Here is a 22,728-nt window from a genome sequence, read left to right as displayed (position 1 = left end):
GTCTCTCTCTCTCCCCATGCTCCAGTTGTCGGCCATTTTGTTGGCTTCATCATGGATGTAATAATGTCTTTGAGTGACATGACTTGCTAACACTGAGAGGTCTGCTTCGTCTTGCCACTGGTGTCACTGGCCTACAATCATGCAGCGTGTGTGGCTCTCTGTGCCCTCATGTGTCCAGCTCTGTCATTTATGTTGTCACATATTTAAGGATGCCTGTCAGCAGTGGCATCCACAGACACAGGCCCACAGTGTCTTGTGTATGTAATTGCTCTCTGACTAGCCAGACTAGTTGAAATAAACCTCTTGCACTCAGTCCCTCCTTAAAAGGCCTTCATTATTTCCAGCCAGTGGTTACTGATTGACTTGATAAGGGAGACATTTGGGTGACCTGTTACTTTAGCACCATGTATAGTCAAAAGGAAGCCACAGACTATACAATATGTGATTAAATGTGGTTATCTTTTCAGCGTATTTCAGCTTGCGGAGAAAATTCATTTACTCCCCATGATTTACCCTGTCAAGGTGTCACGGCAAAAGGAGCAACAAGGAGTCCCGCTAAAGTCATTATTATTATTATCGCACAGCAAGGCTAAAGCCCTTGATCTGTTTCATTAGCATCTCCTCATCAGGGCTAAACGCAGTTAGCACTAACAGCCAGAGCTAGTCACTAGCGGCTTACAGCTGACGCGGCTGATCAAAGGCTGTAGTCTGATATAGAATAAAGGCCCGCTCACCTCTGTTAGCTCACACGCTCCACATGACTGGAGGACTGTGTCATGGAGCTCGGCTTTCGAAATACTGATTAGTTTTGTTTTGTTTTTTTCTTCCCCTATCAGCTTTATGGTGCTCTCTTTTCTTCATTTCTTCTCTGTAAAAAAGAACACACCTACATTTCAGAGGCTTCGTAATTCCCCCTTTCCCTCAATCCCTGAGTCATAAATCTGCCTCTTCATCCTAGAGCTGCATTCCAGTGATGTCAGACAGTCAGAAATTTTGACTTTCTAGTAGGAAAGATGCACTGCAACAGCCCTCAAGAATTAAACTCATACACAGCATCTCAAGCCAGAAATCTGACATCACATCAACGTGGTGGCAAAGACTGTAAACAACAGCATTCCTGATTCATAAAATACTTTTATTTTTGTACTTCATGACCTAATTTTTTGACATTTATGAGCCTGTATATTTAGTAGTAGTAGTAAAAGGGCACTGAGATAGTAACATTTTTGCTAATTAGCTAGCTGATATCAAACCAGGACATGCAGGGATTAATTTGACAAAAGCAATAATATCTTGCTGTCTTTTTTATTTGCTTCGTGACTTTGCTAACAATTACCATTTAAACACACAAATTTTATTTACAGTTTCCTTGGAAATATCCAACTTCCCAGCCTGCTGTTTTTCTTATCTTCTCTCTCCATCCTCCTCCCTTCAACCCTTAATATTCAAAATGTCTAGGCTCCAGCCTTCTCTTCTCATGTTTCTCTTTTCACCTCCCTCTCCCACCACTTCTTGTTTTAAATCCTTGTTCTCCATCTTGACCAGGAATATTAGAAGTGGCTCAGCGTGCCTCTCTGGTTAATTAGAGCACAGCAGCGGCAGCAGCAGCCTCGTGCTGACGGATGGTACACTGCTGAGCTTCTCACAGGCCAGGATTAATGGCTCCTACCTGACTGGGATATGGTGTGTGTGTGTGTGTGTGTGTGTGTGTGTGTGTGTGTGTGTGTGTGTGTGTGTGTGTGTGTGCGCGCGCCTGTCTGCATGTGGAAACTGTGTGCATATGCGTAGGTGTATTTGTGCATAGGAAAACAATTTGCATGTGTAAATATTTGTGTGAGCTACACCTCTATTATCCTTTGTCTAGATTATTGTACTGTATAAATATTTCATACGCTTCAGCCATTTTTATTGCACTTGAAAAGTGTTTCAGTGTCATATTTACAATTCTAAATAAGGTGTAACCCTTAGGTGGAAAAAAAGAAAAAATGTGCAACATTGAACTCTGTGTGGCATTGGTGGACAGTGACGTATTCAAACCAGACTTCACCTGAATGCGTTTGAGCTAACTGTTTGTGGATGAAGGAAGATGAAAGCCTGGCACAGCTTCACACAACAGGTGTAGTCTGGTCTGTGGGGAATCTGAAGACCTTGGGCCAAGGCGGAGCTCTGCAAGAGATGGATTAAACACCAGAAACACACAAAGTCATGCCATACTTTGGTCATTGTAAGTGCTCTTAAAATTTGGTTGAATTCAGGCCTCTCCTCAAAAACCAATCAAGCTGTTGAGATTTCAGTCTCAATTACTGTCTTGTCATCTTCTTCCCATTGCGGGCTTAGCTAAGATGCTGTGGGCATGAACTGGCTCACAAATGTTTTAACATTTACTGATTGTTGATTATCATGGCAGTTATTGGGTACTTCCAATTGCAGCATTCAGATAAATGAGTAAAAACAACTGTGGCACAGAATTATTAAATGCAGTTTTTTTGTTGTTACCATAAATATCAAGAACATCTGATCTATGACCCCCTTCACACCTTGAATTAAAATGTGTTTTTAGTGATCAGATAGTGACCACATAAAAGTACAGGCAGGGTTCAAAGCTAAGGTTTTTTTTCACTTGCCCAGTCGGGCAAGTTGGTCAGAGATCTACTTGCCCGAAGTCAGTTTTTACTTGCCCTATAAAAATTGTTTAATTTAAGCGGCTATCAATTAACAAAGACTGCAGTTATTTTTATGTTATGTAATCTTTATTCACACTGTATTTATTAATTAAAACAACATGTCATGTATTGTAGCTTAATTCTTACACAAAAATGACAGTGTCAGGGCTTAAAGTGAAAAATTTGTCAATGGTTCTCCGTCTATAATTTTGCGCTCTACTTGAGCCATGCCCACCTCTATTTATTTTTCACCCCTCTCTCCAGTTCTGCTGTATTAACACCGGGTTTAATACATTTTGCTTCCATCTCTCTGCCCTGCTCTACTCTACTTCAACGCTACTTAGCTCTCTCTCTACTCTACCAGTAGACTACCACATCCACCTGTTGCACAAAACGCACACAGCAGTGTTTCCCCTAGGATGGAGTTGTAGCAGCGGAGGTGAAGCACACGCATGAAAAATAATATTCACATGCGTGAAACTTTTTTGTATGCTTGCAAAGCACATCCTGCTGGGATGTTTCTGTGTATCTACTGGCACCAGAAGGGCTCTTTAGGACGAAGTACATACAGTACATGTGTGCACAGTAATGAGCAGGTGAAATGTCTGTCTAGCTTACATATGAGGTGTCTCAAGATTTAGGAACATACAATTTTATTGAATATAATAAAGTAAAAAGTCACTTGACATGCTGCTGTTTTGTGCTATGACCTATTTAAGTGTTGGAAGTTGTTATTTACGTGACAATGCCTGAACGCAACACAAGCTCAGCATGAGTGCCGTGCTACGCTGCTGTGCGAGCAGCGTGTTTGTCAGTGCATAACAGCAGTCTGTTGTTGGTTATTTACACAGTGTCCATAACAATAACTTTGTCAGCTGACAAACTGCACCGGGCTCGGGGTCAGGTTTGGTCACGAAAATTGTTAATGCGTGACCATGTAGAGACAGAAATGACACGATGGCATAACACCATAAATAGTATATTGTTATGTTATTATATGAAGCGTCTGTCGCGCAAAATAATATCAGTGGGGGCTGTGGGCAGGACATTGTTACACAGCTGTGCCTGTGACTTCAGGCAGAGAGACCGTTGCATCAGAGCAGAAGAGCACGTTTTAAAATACATTTATTTTATCAATTAGTTATTAACTTTTACTATTTTTAGCAACTTGCCCAATCGGGCAAGTGAGTTGTTAGTTGCCCGACCATGAGTTTTACTTGCCCCGGGCAATCGGGCAATCCTTATTGTTGAGCCCTGACAGGTGTTAATGCACCCAAAACATCGAGGACAGATTGTGATCCAATTGGCCAAACCACCTCCTGAGATGATCAGGGATGCATTGTGACCACATGACACATAAGTGTAAATGCAATTACATTCTCAATCCACATGCAGCAACTGAGTGGGCAGAAATATGTAACTGAGCACAATTGTTAAAATTAGTTTTACATTTTTATTTTTACATCAATTTTCTCTCTGAAAATGCAGATAATACCATCATTTGCATCCTATGTATTTCAGTTTTTCTTTAATGATAAAAACATTTTAAAAAAATTCTCATCCTAATAGTTGTTGACAGGCAGAGGTGGGGCTTGTTTGGGGTGGCAGGTGTATACTGAACAGGCCAGAGTGAAGACAAGACCAGTGTGTGCTTTCAGTTTGAGCTGACTGAAATGTACTGGTGAAATTTGACAATCCATATAGCAATAGAGCCATTTATAAAGTAATGGCAAATCACATGGTAGAGAACAGCTACAAACGTTCGGCTGTTTGTAAAGATTTTTTGATACCACTTTTTCCTTCCTGTGATCAACTCTGATACCTAAACTTGTCGAGTACCAATTCAGATACCACTGGGTTGAAAAAGAAAATAGATTAATTAATTCACAGCTGGACACTAGGGCCCCCTAATCAGTCCCTCCAGGATCTCATGGCAAAAAACCCCCTTGAAATTGTGGCCAAAAACCTTTGAATTTGAGGCCAATTTTGTCAAAAATTGCGATAAAAAATTGTGGCATTTTTATGTGATTTTTTTTTTGCAGGAAATTGCAGCTAATGCCAAAAGGAGAAAAAAAAAATTAAAAGAATTTTTTAATTATTACTTCCAAAAAAAATAAGTCATGTAATCACTTGCTATAATAATCATACTGAATATTACAAAAATAGCTGCAAATGTTATTTATAGTTCTCTTTAGTTTTATTTAATTAGTTTCAAAACATGGACTCCAATAATGTTGCAAAAAATCCTGAGTGAATATTTTAACTCTCAAACCACACAATGTGACTGTAAAACAACATGTAAGCTACATCTTCTGTAAACATAACATTTTAATACATTCAACACATATACATTTAAACAGTACAAATTCTTATGTCAATACAGAGTGTTTATCCATATTGCAATGCCATTAGCGCGATTTGATGATGCATGTGATGACGTTTGAAATGACGCTGCATGCGCGACGACTTCCGCTCAGGACTTTTGAAAAATTGCAAGTCCCCGCAAATATTGCGGATTTTCGTTTGTGTTAATTATTGTGATCGCATTTTCTAGAGGGACTGCCTAATAGTCAACCAAAGGATATTCGACCAGAGAGGTCATTAGTTGGCAAGATTTCATTGGTCGCTTAGTTGCAGAAACCCCCCCAAATGTGAAACTCTATTAGGAGTCGCGCCTTGTCAAAATAAATCAAAATCTATATGCTTGGACTATGTGGCAATTTAATTTGAAAGGACAGATGCAGGAAGAGACTGCGCACACTCAGTAGTCAGAGAGGAGGAATGGAACATCTGCAGCATTTCCGATGCTGGTGTAGGTATCGCACTTGGACAGAGTGATTGGAGACAAATTATTTCCAGGTGTTCATATAATCAGGTTAATCGTATATAGGTACAGTCTGGATGCCAGATGCATTTAAATGCAAGGTGCAAATGGGGGCGTTGTCTCAAGTGATGGAATAGAAATAATAAATGGGACATTTTCCACTGCGGTATAGATGTAGCCAAAGACTCTTGGAGTTTGAGCAGAGTTTCTGTTAAGATTGTGCCAGCATTCCCCATGGGATGATGTGAGAGGAAATGGGTCGGTGGTGGCTCACATGACCATGCAGTTATCCTGAGGGTTGCAGAGCTTCACTTGGACAAGGAGTCGGGTCAGGGTGTATGAGGCTTGGTATAGATGGCTCTTTCAGTCAAGTTGCACAGCTCTGCCACAGCTCAGCCAAGCATTGTGCGAGAGAGCTGTCCTTTTTCTTGAGGAGAGAATTGAGGCAGATGGATGTCACGCTAGCAGTTTGGGAAGGGGGGAAATGGCAAACATGTTATTTTTGGATTGAAACTGGACCAAATCTCCATCGTACATGTCATTTGTAAAACAATGCTGTGGCCAAATGCTGTAGAGGAGACATTGTGGACTACAACTGTAACAAAAATGATAATCCCAAATGCAGGCATAAATATAGACACACACAAACTCGCACTGAGTATACATGGTCCAGATGAACACTGTGCTGTCACACAAGGACAGTTGCTTTGCTGAATGCAGACAGCTGCACACGCAACTAGAATCAATCATAACCACACACACACCCACACACACACACACACACACACACACACACACAACCCTCGGAGCTCTAGTTATCTCTTGAGGCTTGTTATGTTTCCTCAGTGTCCTTGGGATTTAATAGTACCGCGGCCAATACCCCCTAATAACTAGCAACACAATGCATGGAGGAGACATTGAACATAGTAAACCTTCATAAACACAGCACTGTGGAAAGAAGGGGAGATGCTGCTTGTGTCTGTAGCAGTAGAGAGTCCCCAAACAGACAGAAATAACTCAATGAATATTCAATTTGGCCAGGGAATATTCCAAATCTATTTACCCATAAGGGACACAGATGTGGTTAAAAGAATGGTTGATTAAACAAGCGTGAGCTCTCAAATTGTTCACAAAATGCAATTCTTTTGGTCCCAAAGTGTTTTATCATGTTTTTGTTGATGTTCATAATGGCAATTAAAACAATGTCATGATCTGTGTGTGGGGGTGGGTGGTTGCGTGTGTCTAAAACTGCAGGCTGTTTACTCATGAGGTAGTATATGTCTGTATATAGAAAGAAGTGTTTTTAATTTTGCATATGTAAATTTAAAGCACACAGTACCTATCCAGACATGTCTCAACGCATCATTCTTGTCTCTAAACAGGACATACATTTCTACATTTCTAATCATTTCTGTTAATTTACAGTAGCATACGTATGTGTTTATGCCAGCAAATGAGGGAAAAATATGCAAACATGCAGATCGTACCCTGTCACTCAGAGACCAAAATAAACCAGCCCTGGTTTTATCACTCCTAGAGGCATGCTGTGCCTGCCACATATTAGAAGACATTTTGTCTGACAGCATCTCACATTTAACAACAGTCTGACATACAGTAAGACGGGATCAGTCATGTGTTCTTAGTTCCAGATGTGTAGACATAAAAGTGTATGAAAAGTGGGAATCATGAGTCATAACACACAGGACTCCAGACCTCCTTTTGCTGTCAGAAACTCCAGAACTGTAGGTCAAGAAGTCATGTACTCAACGCAGACAGCAGATCACATCACCAGCTGAAATTTAGAAGGGTGGCTGGCAGGAAAAGAGCTAAACATAGTGGTTAAACTACCTGCCAGTGTTTTCTCTTTGCACTCTCTTTTGTACCAGTTGACATGCATTGCCGCAGATACATGCTGCTAAGCTGCCACTGTAACTTGTTATCATCAGTGTCACCAAAGTGAGAACACTAATTGGATTTTGACACTGTAGGATTACAAATAGAGCTGTTTATCACAAAAAGCCCTCCATTGCTAAGACTAAAAAAACTTGACGTACATGTTAAACATCATTGATTTTGTTGTGATGATCAAGATGGCTGGGTAAAGTGCAATGTTTGGATCAAGCACATTGTCAACCTTTTGTTACAACTGTGAAATCACTCACAACAGCGGTTATTGTAAGGCCTATCGGTGACTGGTAGTTTTCTTGACTTGGCAGAAGAATGTATTTTATAATAGGACGAATAATATCCAGCGTGTGAAGTTACGGTACAGTGCTGTCCGTGGTATGAGAGGGAGTGGATAAGATCGTCAGACAGACACATAGACAGACAGACAGATGATAAGACAGTCAGACGAACACATCACTTAGTTTGGATCCTGCTTGCTTTCCATGGATGTAAACAGATCGTTTGATTTTCTCTTAGAGAGAAGGAGAGAGAGATGCAAACAACAAGGAGAAAACAGCTGTTTGTACACACCTCCCCCTGCTAATTTTGACAGAGCCTTTCATAAGTTTAAAAGAATATTTGGTGCTCTGAGAGCGCCATGTTTTTAAGTGTGTACTGTGATTAAAACATTTATACTAAAATAGGTCATATATTGTGATTTATTGGGAGAAAGCAAGCAATTCTAAGTGTAATCAGACATTCAGCACCCCCATACTGGCCAAATGGAATGCTCCTATGTTTTATAACCACATTTTTCCACAACTGCAACGATTTGATTTTGAAATTGGCAGTCCAATCAGGCTCCTTAGCAAGAATTGTTTAATAGTTGAGGTCAATACCTTGGGCATATGTTGACTTTTTCTTCAAATTAAATTCTAAATATTTTCATTAGGGCAATAGGACATAGTACAAAGAGGTGTCAGATTATACAGACATAGATGTATTGTCAGAGCTTGTGAATGTTAAGTTTGTTTTATGTGACGTAACATCCATCTTTGCTGTCGGTTGCCTAAGCAGGTTGTCTTCCATCCTGAGGCACTTAAATGCCAAGGGTGATGTGCACTGTGTGTCCCATGTTGAAAACACAACCTCATAAGTTCCATCGAAAAGCAGCACTGCTTTCCCCTGCTTGCCAAAATGAACATCACCCAGAGAAAAATAGCCCCGATATTATTTGTCCTCCGCCCTCTTGTGTTTCTCACAGCTCTGTCTGTCCCCTCTGTCCTCCCTCATCTTTCTCCATCGGTGTTAAGCCTCGCCCCTCTGAGATCATGATTATGCAGCCTTTCTTTTCCTCTCTCCCTCTCTGTCTGTATTTCTCCCTCCCTCCCTCCCTTCGTGCACGCTAGCGTCATTGCTGTTGTCACTTTGAAGCCAGGCAGGATAGCACAAGGGAACATGTGCAGGGGTGAGCCTAGCTTTAATTGTAGACTGTTTGTGATGGAAATTAGATCTCACTCAAGAAATAATGGCTAGGGATTAGGCCGAGCCCCAGGGTCAAGACTGGCTGTTCAGACAGCTATTGACTCTGCAGCACTCCACTCTGAATCGCATTTGATTTAATGATGTGTGTGTTTGCATATGCATGTTCATAGTGTGTGTATATGTGCGCCACCATGGAAGGTTGTAATGTATTATACTCTTTTGCTGATTGGCCAGAAAGTGTGTATGGATGACAGCTATCTTCACTGCATATGAAACCATTATGTTGAGGTTCAGTACATTGGTTGACATATCTGAGAGGGAGCAGATGAAATAAGACATTCATATTACTCAGGCCCCTCTGGGAAGTATGGAGCCATGCAAAACTCAGAAAGCTTATTTATCGCTTGGCTCTAGACAAACTTTTTTTTGAAGTGTCAGCTTTCAACTGAAAAGAGCGAAGGGATTTTTATATAGTACATGGTGTCTAAAACTGCAGGCGAAAGCAAACTACAGGCCAAGAAGATGAAAGATAACAGAGATTAAATAGCATGTGAAAATGAAAAACTACTGATTAACTTAGCTTGGGATGTGTCAAATTTTGTATGTTATTTACATTTGTTTGTTTTTTTTGTATGTGTGTTTCTTCCAGATCCCCACCTGCCACCATGACAATGGGATCCATACCTGTGTGAAGCTTTATAGGCCCCAAATTTCTGGAGAAGAATGGGTTTACACTGAAACCATGAACGCATCGTTTGCTCCAGCAGACACCAGCAGACTCTGATACCCGTCTACTCTGCGGCTCCCTCACTCTTTTGCTCATTTTCTTCTGCTTGCACTCCCCTTAAAGAAAGATCACAATCGGATAACTCTTCCCCCAAGCTTTTGGCGGCAGCTCAAATTTCCTGGAAATTGCACTGAGATCTGGATTCTAGAGACGAAGTTTCTATTTTCGGTCCAGGATAGACCAAGAGGCTTTTGAAGAAACGGCTGTGTTGAAATTATCATATCCCCCCCTCTTTTACTCTCTCCTGTTATTCCTCATTCCATTCCTCCAAGTCCCAGAGGCACCAACTGATGGAGAGACGAAGGAGAGAGTCAGGATAAGGACAAGAATTAGAGCATCAGAGAGAAGAGGAAAAAACTGCTGATTCGCCAGGAAAATTGGAGTAGAGCCCCTGTGAGGATTATTTTACCCAGTGAGCTTGATATTCCAGTTCAGTGATATATAATACTTGTTGTTTACATTCAAAATCTCTTAGCCACAGTGAAGCTCAGCCTTACCTTGGGGGTGTAGTAGACCAATAAGGCATCAAGTAGAGAAGGGGAAACTTGGGAACTTTGAGCATGACAAGGGGGTTAAGATTCCTGTGTTGGCCCCTGTGGCCTCTGGCCCTCTTCAGCCTGCTCACTACAGTGAAGATGTTGGAATTTGGTGGGGCACCTGGCCAGTGGGCACGCTACGGGCGCTGGGAAGCTGGATCAGTGGGCGAGCTGAGCTTCAGTCTCAAGACCAACATCAGCAAAGCCTTGGTACTCTACCTGGATGATGGCGGCAACTGCGACTTCTTGGAGCTTCTGATTGCTGGCGGGCGCCTCCAGCTGCGCTTCGCCATCCACTGTGCCGAGCCGGCCACATTGCATATGGAGACACGGGTGAATGATGACCGCTGGCACATGGTCTTGCTCACGCGCAACTTCCGTGAAACACTCCTGATGGTCGATGGTGAGACAAAAGTGGCTGAGGTTAAATCAAAGAGGAAGGAGATGGCAGTGGTCAGTGACCTGTTTGTGGGCGGGATCCCACCGGATGTGCGCCTCTCTGCACTGACGTCTAGCACAGTGAAGTACGAGCCACCGTTCCAGGGCTTGATCTCGAATCTGAAGGTGGGGGAGATGCCTCCCACTTTGTTAAATAGCCAGGGCATTCAGAGCGACCTGGAGTACCTCTGCACCAAACAGAACCCGTGCTTCAATGGAGGGTTTTGCTCTATTCAGTATGGAGAAGTTCACTGTGACTGCACCCACACCCGCTTCAAGGGGAAGTACTGCAAGGAAGGTAAGAAACCATCATACTCTACCTGCTTAACCATGGGTTCATTGCATTGTTCCTGTGCAGTATTCTCTGTTTTAGGTTAAGTTTGTGTTTGTGTGTAAGTTTGCATTGTTTGCTTGATTACTCCAAGTCTGTAGTATGTCATGAGATGTTGGAAATATGACCTTTACCTTGAAGGGTTTTTTTGGTCACTTTGTAGCAATTAATTCCTCTAAGGTCAGTGGTTTGAGAGGTCCTGCATAGTAAAGCAAATTGTACAGTTCTGATGTGTATAAATTATACTAGACTAGTCTCTTCTTGACCTTTTCTACATGTCTTGCAGTGAAGTCACAAGTGACTTGTTTCTTTGGTGTGAGGCAGTAGGATCTCTGTTCTAGTGGGATGTAACAGTTGAGGTGTAGACATAGTGAGGGCGAAGAGGGAGGAGGATGAGATGCTTTCTGAAAAGGCAGGCATACTGCTATTTTCAGTCTATTGTCAAAATTGTTTTTAAAAAGTTTCATCGCTTGAAAGATTGAGTTGTTGAGAAAAAACACTTTCTTAGGGATTATGTGACTCATACAAGAGATTTAGACATGGCACAGGTGCTACTTTGAATGTGGCTGGGATTTTTTTCTAAAACAATTCTTAACATCAAAGGTGCTGAATATCTATAACAGAATATTTCAAATGCAAAATCACACACTGAAGGTCTGCTTTTCAGCTGGCTTTCTTTCTTGCTGTTTTTTGCTATGTATTTCCTCCTTTCTTTTTTCATTATTTCTCTGTCTTCTTTCTTTCTTTCTTTCTCTCCAAGCCCATTGTCTTGGGTGTACACCCTGCTCTTGCCTTCGTTTGCTCTTGGGATGTGCTCCTGTGCTGTCAGCTCATGTCAAACTCTGTTCTGTTTTACACCTCTGGCTCCCTCCTTCACTGACAAATCCCATTTCCATATCTATGGTTTTTCCCTCTGCTTTACGTTCATCCATCTCTCTGTTTCTTTTAGTCCCGCAGCATTTCCTTCACCCGCCTCCAACCTTCTCTTCTCAAGGCTATCTGGGCTTTCCATCTCTCTTCACCTCCCTCCCCCGCTCTGTCTCTCCCAAGCTCACTCCCTTACTCCACTTATCTCTCTTTCACCTTTACCCGCTGTCAGCACTTCCTACTCCCGCCTCTCCTCCCCCTGCACTTATCTCCCTCCTCTCTTTCTTTCAAACTGTCTGCATCTCCACACCTTGCTTGTGAATTCTCTCATTCCCTATGCCTCCATCAGACATTGCTTGCTCTGTCTTGATTATTTGTAATGGTGGGGAAAAGCCCTTCATCCTCCATTATCTCCATCCCCCTCCCCCCCGTTGTATGTACTATTAACATTGCATCGCATAATCCATAATAATCAATAGACTCAGTTGCTCCTACCTTGTCCTGTGTGATGAAATGACTTGTAATTACTGGATCTTCAAAAGGCAGATAACTACTTTGCCAGCAGTTATGTGTCAATTGTTTGAAGTGTTGCATTTTTGTGGCACCCAGAGATAAGCTTTGACAGCGCTGAAAAGGAAATCAACCCAAACAAAATATTTTGTTCAGTTTTTTTTCATGGAGTATTGCTTTTGATAGATCTGAAGTAATAATAATAAAATCCGCATGCAGCCATGATTTTGATCAAAGCATAGCTTGTTTTGATGTAGAAAGTCTAGAACAGTCCTCACCAGTCAGAGAAGCTGTATTGTTTTGTCTTTTGCTCTCTGAAGAAGCCGAACTAAAGCATTCGCTTCCTGTGAATAAGTTATTGCTGTTTAGAGACCCTATTGTACAGCAAATGATGTCACTGCTGGACAGCCATATAGGTCTGTCTGGCTCTCTCTCTTCCTTGCTGTCTCTCTCTCTCATATTTCTCAGTTCCTTTAATTCTTCAAGCTTTTCTGCCTCTCTCTGTGTGTGCTCTGTGTCAGATTGCTGTGTGGTTGCTGGAAGCAGATACTGCTGCCTGGCTCTTGGCTAAATTGAGAGCAGAATACCAATGCAGTGCTACAGTGACTGCAGGAAACATTTGTCCTTTTGAAATGGAGAGAGAGAGAGAGAGAGATAGAGAGGGAGAGGTAAGGAGCAGAGAAACGGAACAAGAGGAAATCGGGGAGAGAGAGCTATGGCCGATCAACAGTGAGAAATGGAGAGTAAAGCAAGAACGAGAAAGACAGCATGAAGATATTAATTTGCTCAGTGTTAATTTATTTTCAGAGATGTTCTTTGGTTTGAGGACCGTTAATTGGGTCATTATGGCTGACTGCCAGTGCAGCGGTGTATTTATTCCTTTTATCTAACATGTGGGTGGGAATGTAAAGGTCTCTCTCTCTCTCTCTTTTAGTTGGTTTTAAGACACTTTAGATGTCTGTACTAACAAATCCATGTCTCGCTGTGTTAGCTCTGCGGTGAAGGGGCCATGTCAAAGGAAAGCTTGTTTTTAAGGGCTTGCTGCCTGCTCACTTTGGATAGGGAGAGTGCATCATTCCACGGGTACATTTTTAATGATGAGATGTGGCACTTGCAATATATTCATGTGTCTTGTTCTAGATGATTCATGATGTGCTACTTGATCATTTAGGCATTTAGCTGATGCTCTTCTCCACAGAGATTTATGTTCAGTGGAATAAACTTGAATTTCGAGAACACTAAGACTACTAGGGTTGGTTACACTTCACATTTGAACCAATACTGGCACATATGATTTATTATTGGTACCCAATGGTACCTTTTTCAGTACTTCATTCTTTTTGTAAAAACAGAAAAAGTTATTTCTGTTCAGTTCTACCCATACACCCATCTGACCAATCATGAACAGCACTACTGATTGTGAGCACACTGGTCAGCTAGCCTGGTATGACCATCCTGATGACATGAGTTCAACATTCTGTTAAGCTCTCTGTATCAGTTTGGCTTTGCTGCTGCAGGCAGTTGCTTGCAGAACAGTAATGGTGGCCCCATAGCAGCAAGCTTTAACTTGATTTAATTGATTTCCCGGGTCTTAAATAAAGGTTTGAATGAATGAACTCTAATGTTAGTAGAACAAACGCATAAGTGAAGTTATTGCAGAAATAGAGCACTTAGCAGCGTCTCCGCTGCCCCTCGATCTGGGTTTGTGTTATTGTGTGACTTTTGGAACTGACCTGACCGCGCAGGTTCTCTTGTCTGCCTGTCCAAACTGGGACCATAAGATCGATAACAAACAGTTCTCAATGAAGGCTCAGTCCCAAAGGACGCTCAGTGATGTCATCCCCACCGCTTGCCCTGTGCCTGCCCCAGGCCCAGCTGTTGCCTGCGCAGTGCTGCTGCACAAAATAAATCGGGGGGAGACTCAGCAGAGGAGCAGTAGGTTGTTATTATTCTGTGCAGCATGCCTTGTAATAAAATATAATACATTCGAATACATTTCTTGCTTTTACCCTGTTGGTGTGAATAAGTTACTAAATTTGTCGCGGCACTGTCCTGGTAAGAATCTAATGGGGGGGGGGGGGTTATTACCTATACTGCAGCCAGCCACCAGGAGGTGATTGAGATGTTTTGGCTTCATTTTTGGGGAGCTGTCATCCATCTCTATTATCTCTAGTCTGTGGTTTGGACACATGTGAATAAAGTACGTAAATCAATCACAAACAGCAATGATGCTTGACTTTTTATAGAATAAAATAAAAAAAGAAAATAGAGTAGAAGTCAGCTTTGCAGCAATGGTTTCAGTTCAGAGCTCCGTGGCTGGCTTCCTGGCTTTGGGGTGCTTCCACCTCCTGTCTGAACCCTGCGTTCTGAACCAGATGCACTCTCAGGTATCTAACTTTGGCACCAATTGATTTAATGCTGAACAGTACTCGGTGGGAGCAGAATTCAGTTCCCAGCCATAAAAACTACAAAAAAAGAGAGAGAGAACAAAGATCTTAGCAATGAAACGCATACAAGAGTAAAAAACTATGAAGCAGAAAAAATGCACAATGTCCCTGACTGCTAGTGATATCTACCCATGCAGATTGTTTTGGTTTCAAAGACCAAGGTTTTGAGATGTCGGTCTATGAGGTCTTTGTCTCTCCACCCCATTACTCTGGAAGTAGGGGTGGGTGATGTGCAATCTGTCTAGCATCTGGGAGTTTGCCAAACTGCAGTAATTATTACTTTTAATATTTATGGTTCAAAGAGGCAATTATGGGCAATATTAGTTTTGAAGCATCTATGTAATGACATTTCTTGATTTGTCGAGTATTCAGTTTAGTGGAATGGACACAACAGACAATTGTGTCTCGTCATTTTCTCCACAAACATTGATTTTACAAGAAAATTTACTTCATCAACATATATTATAATTTTACGATGTAAAATGACATAGTCTGAAGTAAGAGGATTTTGACCTCGTCACCTGCTCCCATATGTAATCTCATTTGTGGTTTTTATTGTATTTAAAAAATTACATTAGTAAATTTGCATGCGAACATTGTCCCTGTTACTTTGAATAAACCACAGAGGAAGCTGTGCACAGTCGCCACAGGGTTTATTTACTTAATAAAAACTAGTTTGTGTAAGGACTGTTCAAGTGAGATCTAAGGATTATCCAGAACGGCTACAAGACTGTTTTTGGTAAGACATGTTGCTGCTGATATTTCTAAATGTTGTGAGCAACACAGACAAAATTCTGTTTACCTCTATTGTTGTGGGGTTAAGGCAGAAATCTCAGAAGCATTTAAAAACCTGGGCAAATGAAATCTAAAAAACTGACATGGCCAGGTACCAGCGTGGTGAGAGAGCAATTATTTACGAGTGATTTGGTTAAACTGACCTTTAAAAGGACATGATCTCCAAACCGAGAAATGCAGCAGAACACATAGACAGGTGAAAAGAGTGTATAAACTAGGAATAATTCTAGGAAAATGAGTCCAGGTTCGGATATCATGGAATTGTCTTGACAAGCAGAGATATTTCATTGATGTCGCACCAACACTTCTGCTAAATTTAGGGACAGAGTAATGGTAAATTGATACTTTGTTGCAATATTTGTCTGTAACTGATCCAGCAATTTCAACCTGAACATGCATCCAGCATGGCTGCCACTCAGAGCAGCAGCTCATTAGCAGAGAAACTGTTTATGTAAAAGGAACAAAGACAGCTTGTACACATGTGGGTGTCAAAGAAGCAATGGGATGTGAATCACCAAAACAATAGCTAATGGGCTTGTACAGGAAAATAAATAAAGAAAGCAGTTGTGTGTCATGGACACCAGATAATAATACATAAATTGCAGTGAAAGATACCTGTCCTTCAAAGACAGCCGAAGGAAGTGCTTTTAAGAGAGAAAAGGGGTTGTAGAATAGTGTAGGAATATGCAGTGTAATATCCTGTTGCAGGGTTAAGATGATATGTCTCTGGATTAAAGCTAAGATTTTACAATGGCCATGTAATTTAAAGAACAAAACAAGGACAAAAATACACACTTTTTACAGCGCTATAATGTATTGACAATCAGAACATAAGATGCTTACTGTAATTGGCAGCTGTTGGACAGTGATTCCCAAATATGTTGAAAGCTTTTGGACGCTTATCCCTCAAACCCAAAATTCTAAATAAATAGATCTTTAAAAATCACTGTGTAGTGATCAATTACATTAAAAACAGTAAAGAAGCTTAATTTTTCTTTCTCAGAGAGGTATGATGATGACTGATGTTGGCAGTGCTGTATGACAATGAAGGTTCGATTAAAGAAATGGAAATAAAATGTAGTTATTAATAACAACTGAGAAATATAAGATGCGCCAGGTACAACATCAACATTATTAACAGTAAGTTGGACAAGACAGTGAGAGAGAGTGTAGCGATCACCATCCTCTTTACTGATAGCTGCTGTATGCTCACGAATACAAGGCTTTGGAAGTGGCAGGCTTTGATGTACACATTAGAGCATACCAAGAGAGAACTGAGTTTGACACAAAGAAGTTTCTTTTAAGTCTGAGTTAAGCAGAGATTGAAAGGAAAAAAAAGCCAAACTTTAGCAATATGATCTTAACCACATTGTTTTACGTAAATCTTCTCATAAGACGCACGTTCAACAACCACATTTTGACAGTCTGCAGTGCAGTTTGGACACATGATTGGAATTGAAGCGATCAGCCACAAAGGTCTAATTTACTACAAAAATATTGTCTTCCAGACTTTTTAAAATCCTTTGTAATGGTGCATGTCAGCCCAAAGTGGAATCAATGAAATCTGAACATTAAATATGACAGCTGAGGTTTTGTAATTTAAGGAGGTTGTGCCATCTCATCTCCCTCAAGCACATTTTTTTTTATCCCGATGCTCCCTTTGAGTCTGTATCTCCTGTTGCATTCATTTGAATACCAGTGATCTCACTCAGCTGTTAGCACTCTTCATGCAAGTCTGGCACTGATAGGTTTCAGTTTTTTTTGGCTCATTTACATTAATATTGTTGGTGGAGTGGGAGGTTGTTCACAAAGGATGGAGGTTGAAGGTGAACATCATACAGTCAACCTGATGAGTTTTTTAAACTGACCTTTGATATCAGACAAAATTCAGATTTTCCCTCACAAATATTATACTGACTGCTCACAGAGAAGCAAACAAACCACCTGAAAAATGTGCGTGCTGAATGTGAATGTGTGTAGGTGCACTGTTCCTGCTATAATCATAGATTCTGTTCCCATTGGCTTGCATTTTGAAGTAGTTTTGGGCAGACCTTTTTCCATTAGGGCTTGTAATTAAAGCCACGATGTGCCTCTGTGGGCCATTGTTTTTATAATTGATGCTGACCCTGGCTTTGTTCTATGCTGAACCCCAAATGGCAGTGCGGGGCAATGCAGTTATGAGCTCTCAAGTCAGGGTAATTAGAGGTTAAATGAATTTGTGAAAATGACTGCCACGATATTAATATATTCACTTACTCAACAAACTATGAATAGTCTTTCAGGTTGCTACGAGGCTGGATTTGCACCTGTTTTTAAACCAATTTGTCATGTTGTTTTTATTCTTTTTAATGGCTCTTTAATTTCCATATACAGCTGACTTGACAGACTGAAGCTGTTAAAAAAAGGTATGCACAGTCACTCCATTAAAGTGAAATGAAAACAACAAATTCATCTAGCCAAAAATCATAGCATAAATGTTTTCTTTATCAGACTCTTTTTTTTTCTTGGGAGAAACTTGACTTTAGAATAAAACTAAACCTAAAATCAGCATTTATTGACTATATTGACCTCTGGCCATTTTACTGTATTAATTTGCAAATGCACTGGTCAGTGAATGTAATTACATTCATATTGATTTTAGAAAGTCAGTTGCTGGCAATTTCCACTGTGACTGTGATTTATTTAGCTAAGTAACAACACCAGACTGAAAGTCATGGTTTTGCTGCCCCTACTGGTTAAAAGTTTCAAACTTGTTTTACCTCTGACCACACCCAGGGTCACTGATAGTTGTAGTTGGGTGTGGTCTGAAATGTGCTCTATTGTACCTACAACCACACCCAATAGTGATGCCAGTGGTCTTGAAGTACACTTGACAGTCACTGCAGGGGTCAGCAAAGACAAGCTTTCAGGGGGTGTCTTTAAAATCGGATTTTTGTTGTTAATGTGGCTTTCCACATTAACAACAAAAATCCGATTTTTGGCATGGCTTCACAGGAGATGTTTTAACAATGTTTTTTTACTCGTCTGTCTGACACGCCTCTGATGGAAGAGATATTCTACACTTCTGTTTTTAATTATGAGCTGTCTACTCAGGCTTGCATTTCACTCACGCTCTACACCTGTGCTTCCCAACCTGACAGAGGACTGATGTTACTGCTGCTGCTCTGTGTAGACGCTTATATGAATTCCTAACAGTAATATCAGAAATATATAGACATTCTCTGTACATTGGGAAGTTTGTTGTCTTAATTGGATTGTCATAGATTTAGGTGTAAAAATACTTACTTACAGTTGTAACGATACATTATATTGATTACACTTTTGTCAGATAATCAGCAGTCAGCTGTGGTTTACTTTTGAAAAGTAATCTTCCCTAACCTAATCAGTTTTAAAGTGTAGGCGTGAATTTAGTTCTCTTGTTTAGCTTTTGACAGGAAATGATACCTGGCAGTGTCACAGAAAATTGGATGTTATCCGTCCACATTTGCTGCCTGTTCTCTGGCAGTGATTTAAACACTACATCGCCATTTATGAGGAAAAAAGGTTGATGCAGCAGCCCTTTTCCACTTGGCAGGGCCATACAGAGAAGTGTTCAAAAACAGCTGCTTAGCTCATTACTGCGTACTATTCTCCAATTCACTTTCATCATCACTTTTTATTATATATGTTGGAATAAAGCAGAAACCTGGGTCCCTGAGGAGCCCTGTAGTTAACCAGGCCGGACCCTGCATGTCGGGAAGGCAGCTTCCCCCAAACCCCTTAAAGAAGGAAGCCGTGACCTCAGGCGTGCCTGTAGCTGCAGAGTGAAAGAGAGAGAGAGAGAGAGACAGAGCTGTGTTCAAGGAGTCAACGTGCCAGCTTCAAACACACACTGTCCTTTTTATAGCTTGTGGAGATGTTTTAACACAGCCTGTCATAAGCAGATGCTGTTTTCCTCGACAGACCAGAGTAATCTGGATTTATCAGCTGTTGTAATTCATGAAAGATAAGAGCTCAACACCCCTCTTAACACCACAACACCCATGAACTTGGCATTTTATATGCTGCAGCTCTACCTCATTTTTAGCTCATGCTTTAGCCTTATTCTCTGTTTTAACTTATATTCAGATTCAGAGGTGAGCTCAAACTTGATGTTGAAAATAACTACATTTTTCTTGCCTCAGCTGTGAGAGAAGAACAAAAATTTCACACCCATGAGCTTGACGTTTTGTACGACAACTCTTCCTTGACAAAATAAATATCATGTGATTACGACTGAACTTTTATTTTACAAAATCACATTTCACACAGCAAAACAAGGAGCTGTTATTTAAAATAGGTGTGTGTTTCAAAAAGGTATGACTGTTTCTCAACTGTGAATATGTCATAATTGCTGTTAATAAGCCAAATTACCATAGGACAATATCTCGCCTCTTTTTCCCCAGTTACATAGTTTGTGTTGAGCCTTGATAATTTCCCTTGATCCTTGATGCTTCCTGTTAGAAATAAGTCAAAAGTCCTCTCACCTTGACAGAAGATGAAGAAATGGTTGTTTTTTTTCTATAAGCTTTTCCACATTCCATCCTCTGCCATTGCTTGAAATCCTGTGAGTTTTAGCTGCATTTGTTCCGAAAGAATAGCGCTTCTTTCTCTTTCTCTTGTAACATTCTTTTGGGCAATAAAGCATTCCAGCAGATTTTCCAGCAAATCTACCCTGATGGCATGAAAATGCAGAATGTAGGGATGGTCTAAATGATAGTAATGCTAGAGTATGCTGTACACAGTTCTTTAAATGTCCCCATATGTGAGTTGGGTGAGGCGGGACATTGAGTTTTAGTGGTGATAGTTGGGATAGGAGCGTGATAGAATGGGGCTGGGGCAAAGAGCAGAGGACACCAAGGAGAGTCATACATCACAGTGATAATTGTGCTATCTCCCCACTGGCAACCACAGAGGGAGGAGGTGGAGTGAGTTGGGGCTGAGTGTTGGGGACGGGGGCGTCTCACTGCCTGATAATTGTACTCCCAATTAACTTGTCCTGTATACATAAATAAGTATGGTGCTAATGAGGGGGCTGCACCCCGTTAGGCTGCCTGAAGAGGTTCCACAGATAACCTTATCAGCAATACGTCTGGCTGTGACGACAGAGCCTGACAGAATCCAAGCCATGTCTTTCTGCCTTCACCAGCCAACTACACTGATAAAGTCTAATGAAGCCCTCCATGCTTCAAGTCTCCATTGGATCTGATTGCTCAGATTTTGTTGGTGTTTATCAAAGCTGCTGTGTTACAGCTCTGCTGCTGTGTGCTGTTGGGACTTGGTGTTTGTAAAGTAGCTGTCGTTATCTTTCTATCATTATGGCTGTCTTTCCCTCCCTTCCTCTAGTTACCAAATAAGCAATTCCCTCAGATTCAGTTTTTGTCGGTTGGTTACGGCCACAGATGGGAAGACTACGCAAATATTTAACATAAGTGTATTGGTAGAAATTTAAGTGGTACAGTTTTCCCCCTCAAGTCACTGCGATAATGAAAGTAATAACAGACCTGATTATAGTGTACTTATCCAAAGGGGATTACTCAGTGCATAGTAAATAAATGAGAATAAATAAGAAGAACATACCAATTGAACTATTTACATAATAATAATTAAGGACTGAGAACACAAAAAATGTAGAAAATTGCTCAGATAGAGGATATTACTAATAAAACATCCAGTACGTAGGAATTAAATTACCTCAATGTATACACTAAATTAAAATCTGTAACATAATACTAAGAATTTTGTAAACAACAAATAATTACAAAAGTAGTTGTTAAGGTGCACCCTTTTAAAAGTAATCAGGATATTAATCTCGCTATGGAAGCCTACCCAACAGCAAGTATGAGTTGTAAGGCTTTTGTTTTTGCATGTATTATAAACAACTACTAATACTACTAAATAACACTTTATTAGAGCTGACTGAACCCCCTTGATGGAATAACTGACTAACTTTGACTAACTAACTATTCGTGTGAATATCTACACTGTTGCCAGCCATCTTACAATTTGTTTCCAAAGTTGGGAAGGTAAATATTAAAGTAAAGGTAAATAAAAACAATTCACCAACCACTTTTAAGAGGAAATTTCTCCTGAAAACCCACTTACGCATTTTGAAGATTTTGAGATTCACCAGTGTCTCTTTATTTGGGATTCATTCATAGGTAAGAACAGAATTTACACACACTGAGGAGCACTCTTATGCACATTTTGTGGTGATGTGTTTGTGCAGAAAAATAATAATTGTCTAGAAGATTAATATTACAATAACATTTTTATGAAATATATTTCTTACAATTATTTTGATTATTTTACATCAAACATTACCGTCTTTTAAAATAAACACTACCCTAACACTCAAAGTCACATCAGTTTTGTAAATAGGAACCATGCCATCTAATAATTAGTGACTGATCATGCTAGAAATGCTCAATGGTGGTTCTAGCGGGTAGGGCATATAGTTGGGATCGGCGCCGATCACGTTATTTTTACAAAAGCGGAATCGGTAATAAAAGATCGGAGGAATCAAAACAACAATGACCAGGTTTTTCATCTATGTATTTCACTGTTCTGTTGCCTCCACTTCCCAGTGTATAAAGTGTGGCGATCCTGTATATTTTATAATAATAATTATATATATTTTTTATAAGACAGTCAGCTGATGGCTTGCTCACCTCCAGACACTGAGGTACCTCCAGACACACCCACCGGTGCCAGTGGGATGGCTCGATCAGCTGAGCCCAGGTAGACCGGCCCCTACATTATGCTGCTCCTGGCAGTATGGTGAAAGTCGCCAGCGAGTGAGAAATGAGACAGAAGTCCTCTGTGCATTCGGCCTACCACGGCATTTTACATCGCTCAAAGTCCGCGAAATAGGTGCGCTTCCCTGTGGAATATCATCCATCCGGCATCACCTCAGAGATTCCGCCACGGATATCAAGGGATCCTACGGAGCCTCCACGCCCGAAACTACGCCGGAGCGTTACAGCATTCACATGTGGTCCCGTGAGTTGGCAAAAGCCGGGGGTTACTTTCTGTTTCATTATTCCTTATTTGGAACCTTCGGGCCGGGTTGATTTATTGTTTTGAAACTGAACAGAGTCAGAGCAAACAGTGGATTTTCTTTACCTCCTTGTTTACGAG

The 22,728-nt window shown here is 40.8% G+C and overlaps 1 protein-coding gene across 10 annotated transcripts in view; it reads left to right on the top strand.

Moving 5' to 3' along the window:
- Positions 1 to 22,728, top strand: part of nrxn2b (neurexin 2b) — an 835,675-nt gene that overhangs the window by 88,649 nt on the left and 724,298 nt on the right. For all 10 annotated transcript variants that reach the window (XM_078164201.1, XM_078164202.1, XM_078164203.1 and 7 more), the window contains one exon: positions 9,509 to 10,918. In XM_078164201.1, coding sequence (XP_078020327.1) covers positions 10,207 to 10,918 — 712 coding nt within the window. In that variant the 5' untranslated portion in view covers positions 9,509 to 10,206. The remainder of the gene's footprint in view (positions 1 to 9,508; positions 10,919 to 22,728) is intronic.

The sequence above is a fragment of the Epinephelus lanceolatus genome, chromosome 22 (assembly GCF_041903045.1).
Source record: "Epinephelus lanceolatus isolate andai-2023 chromosome 22, ASM4190304v1, whole genome shotgun sequence".
NCBI lineage: Eukaryota > Metazoa > Chordata > Actinopteri > Perciformes > Serranidae > Epinephelus > Epinephelus lanceolatus.
The sequence above is the reverse complement of the archived record's forward strand: the minus strand, read 5'-3'. Positions and strand labels throughout refer to the sequence as shown.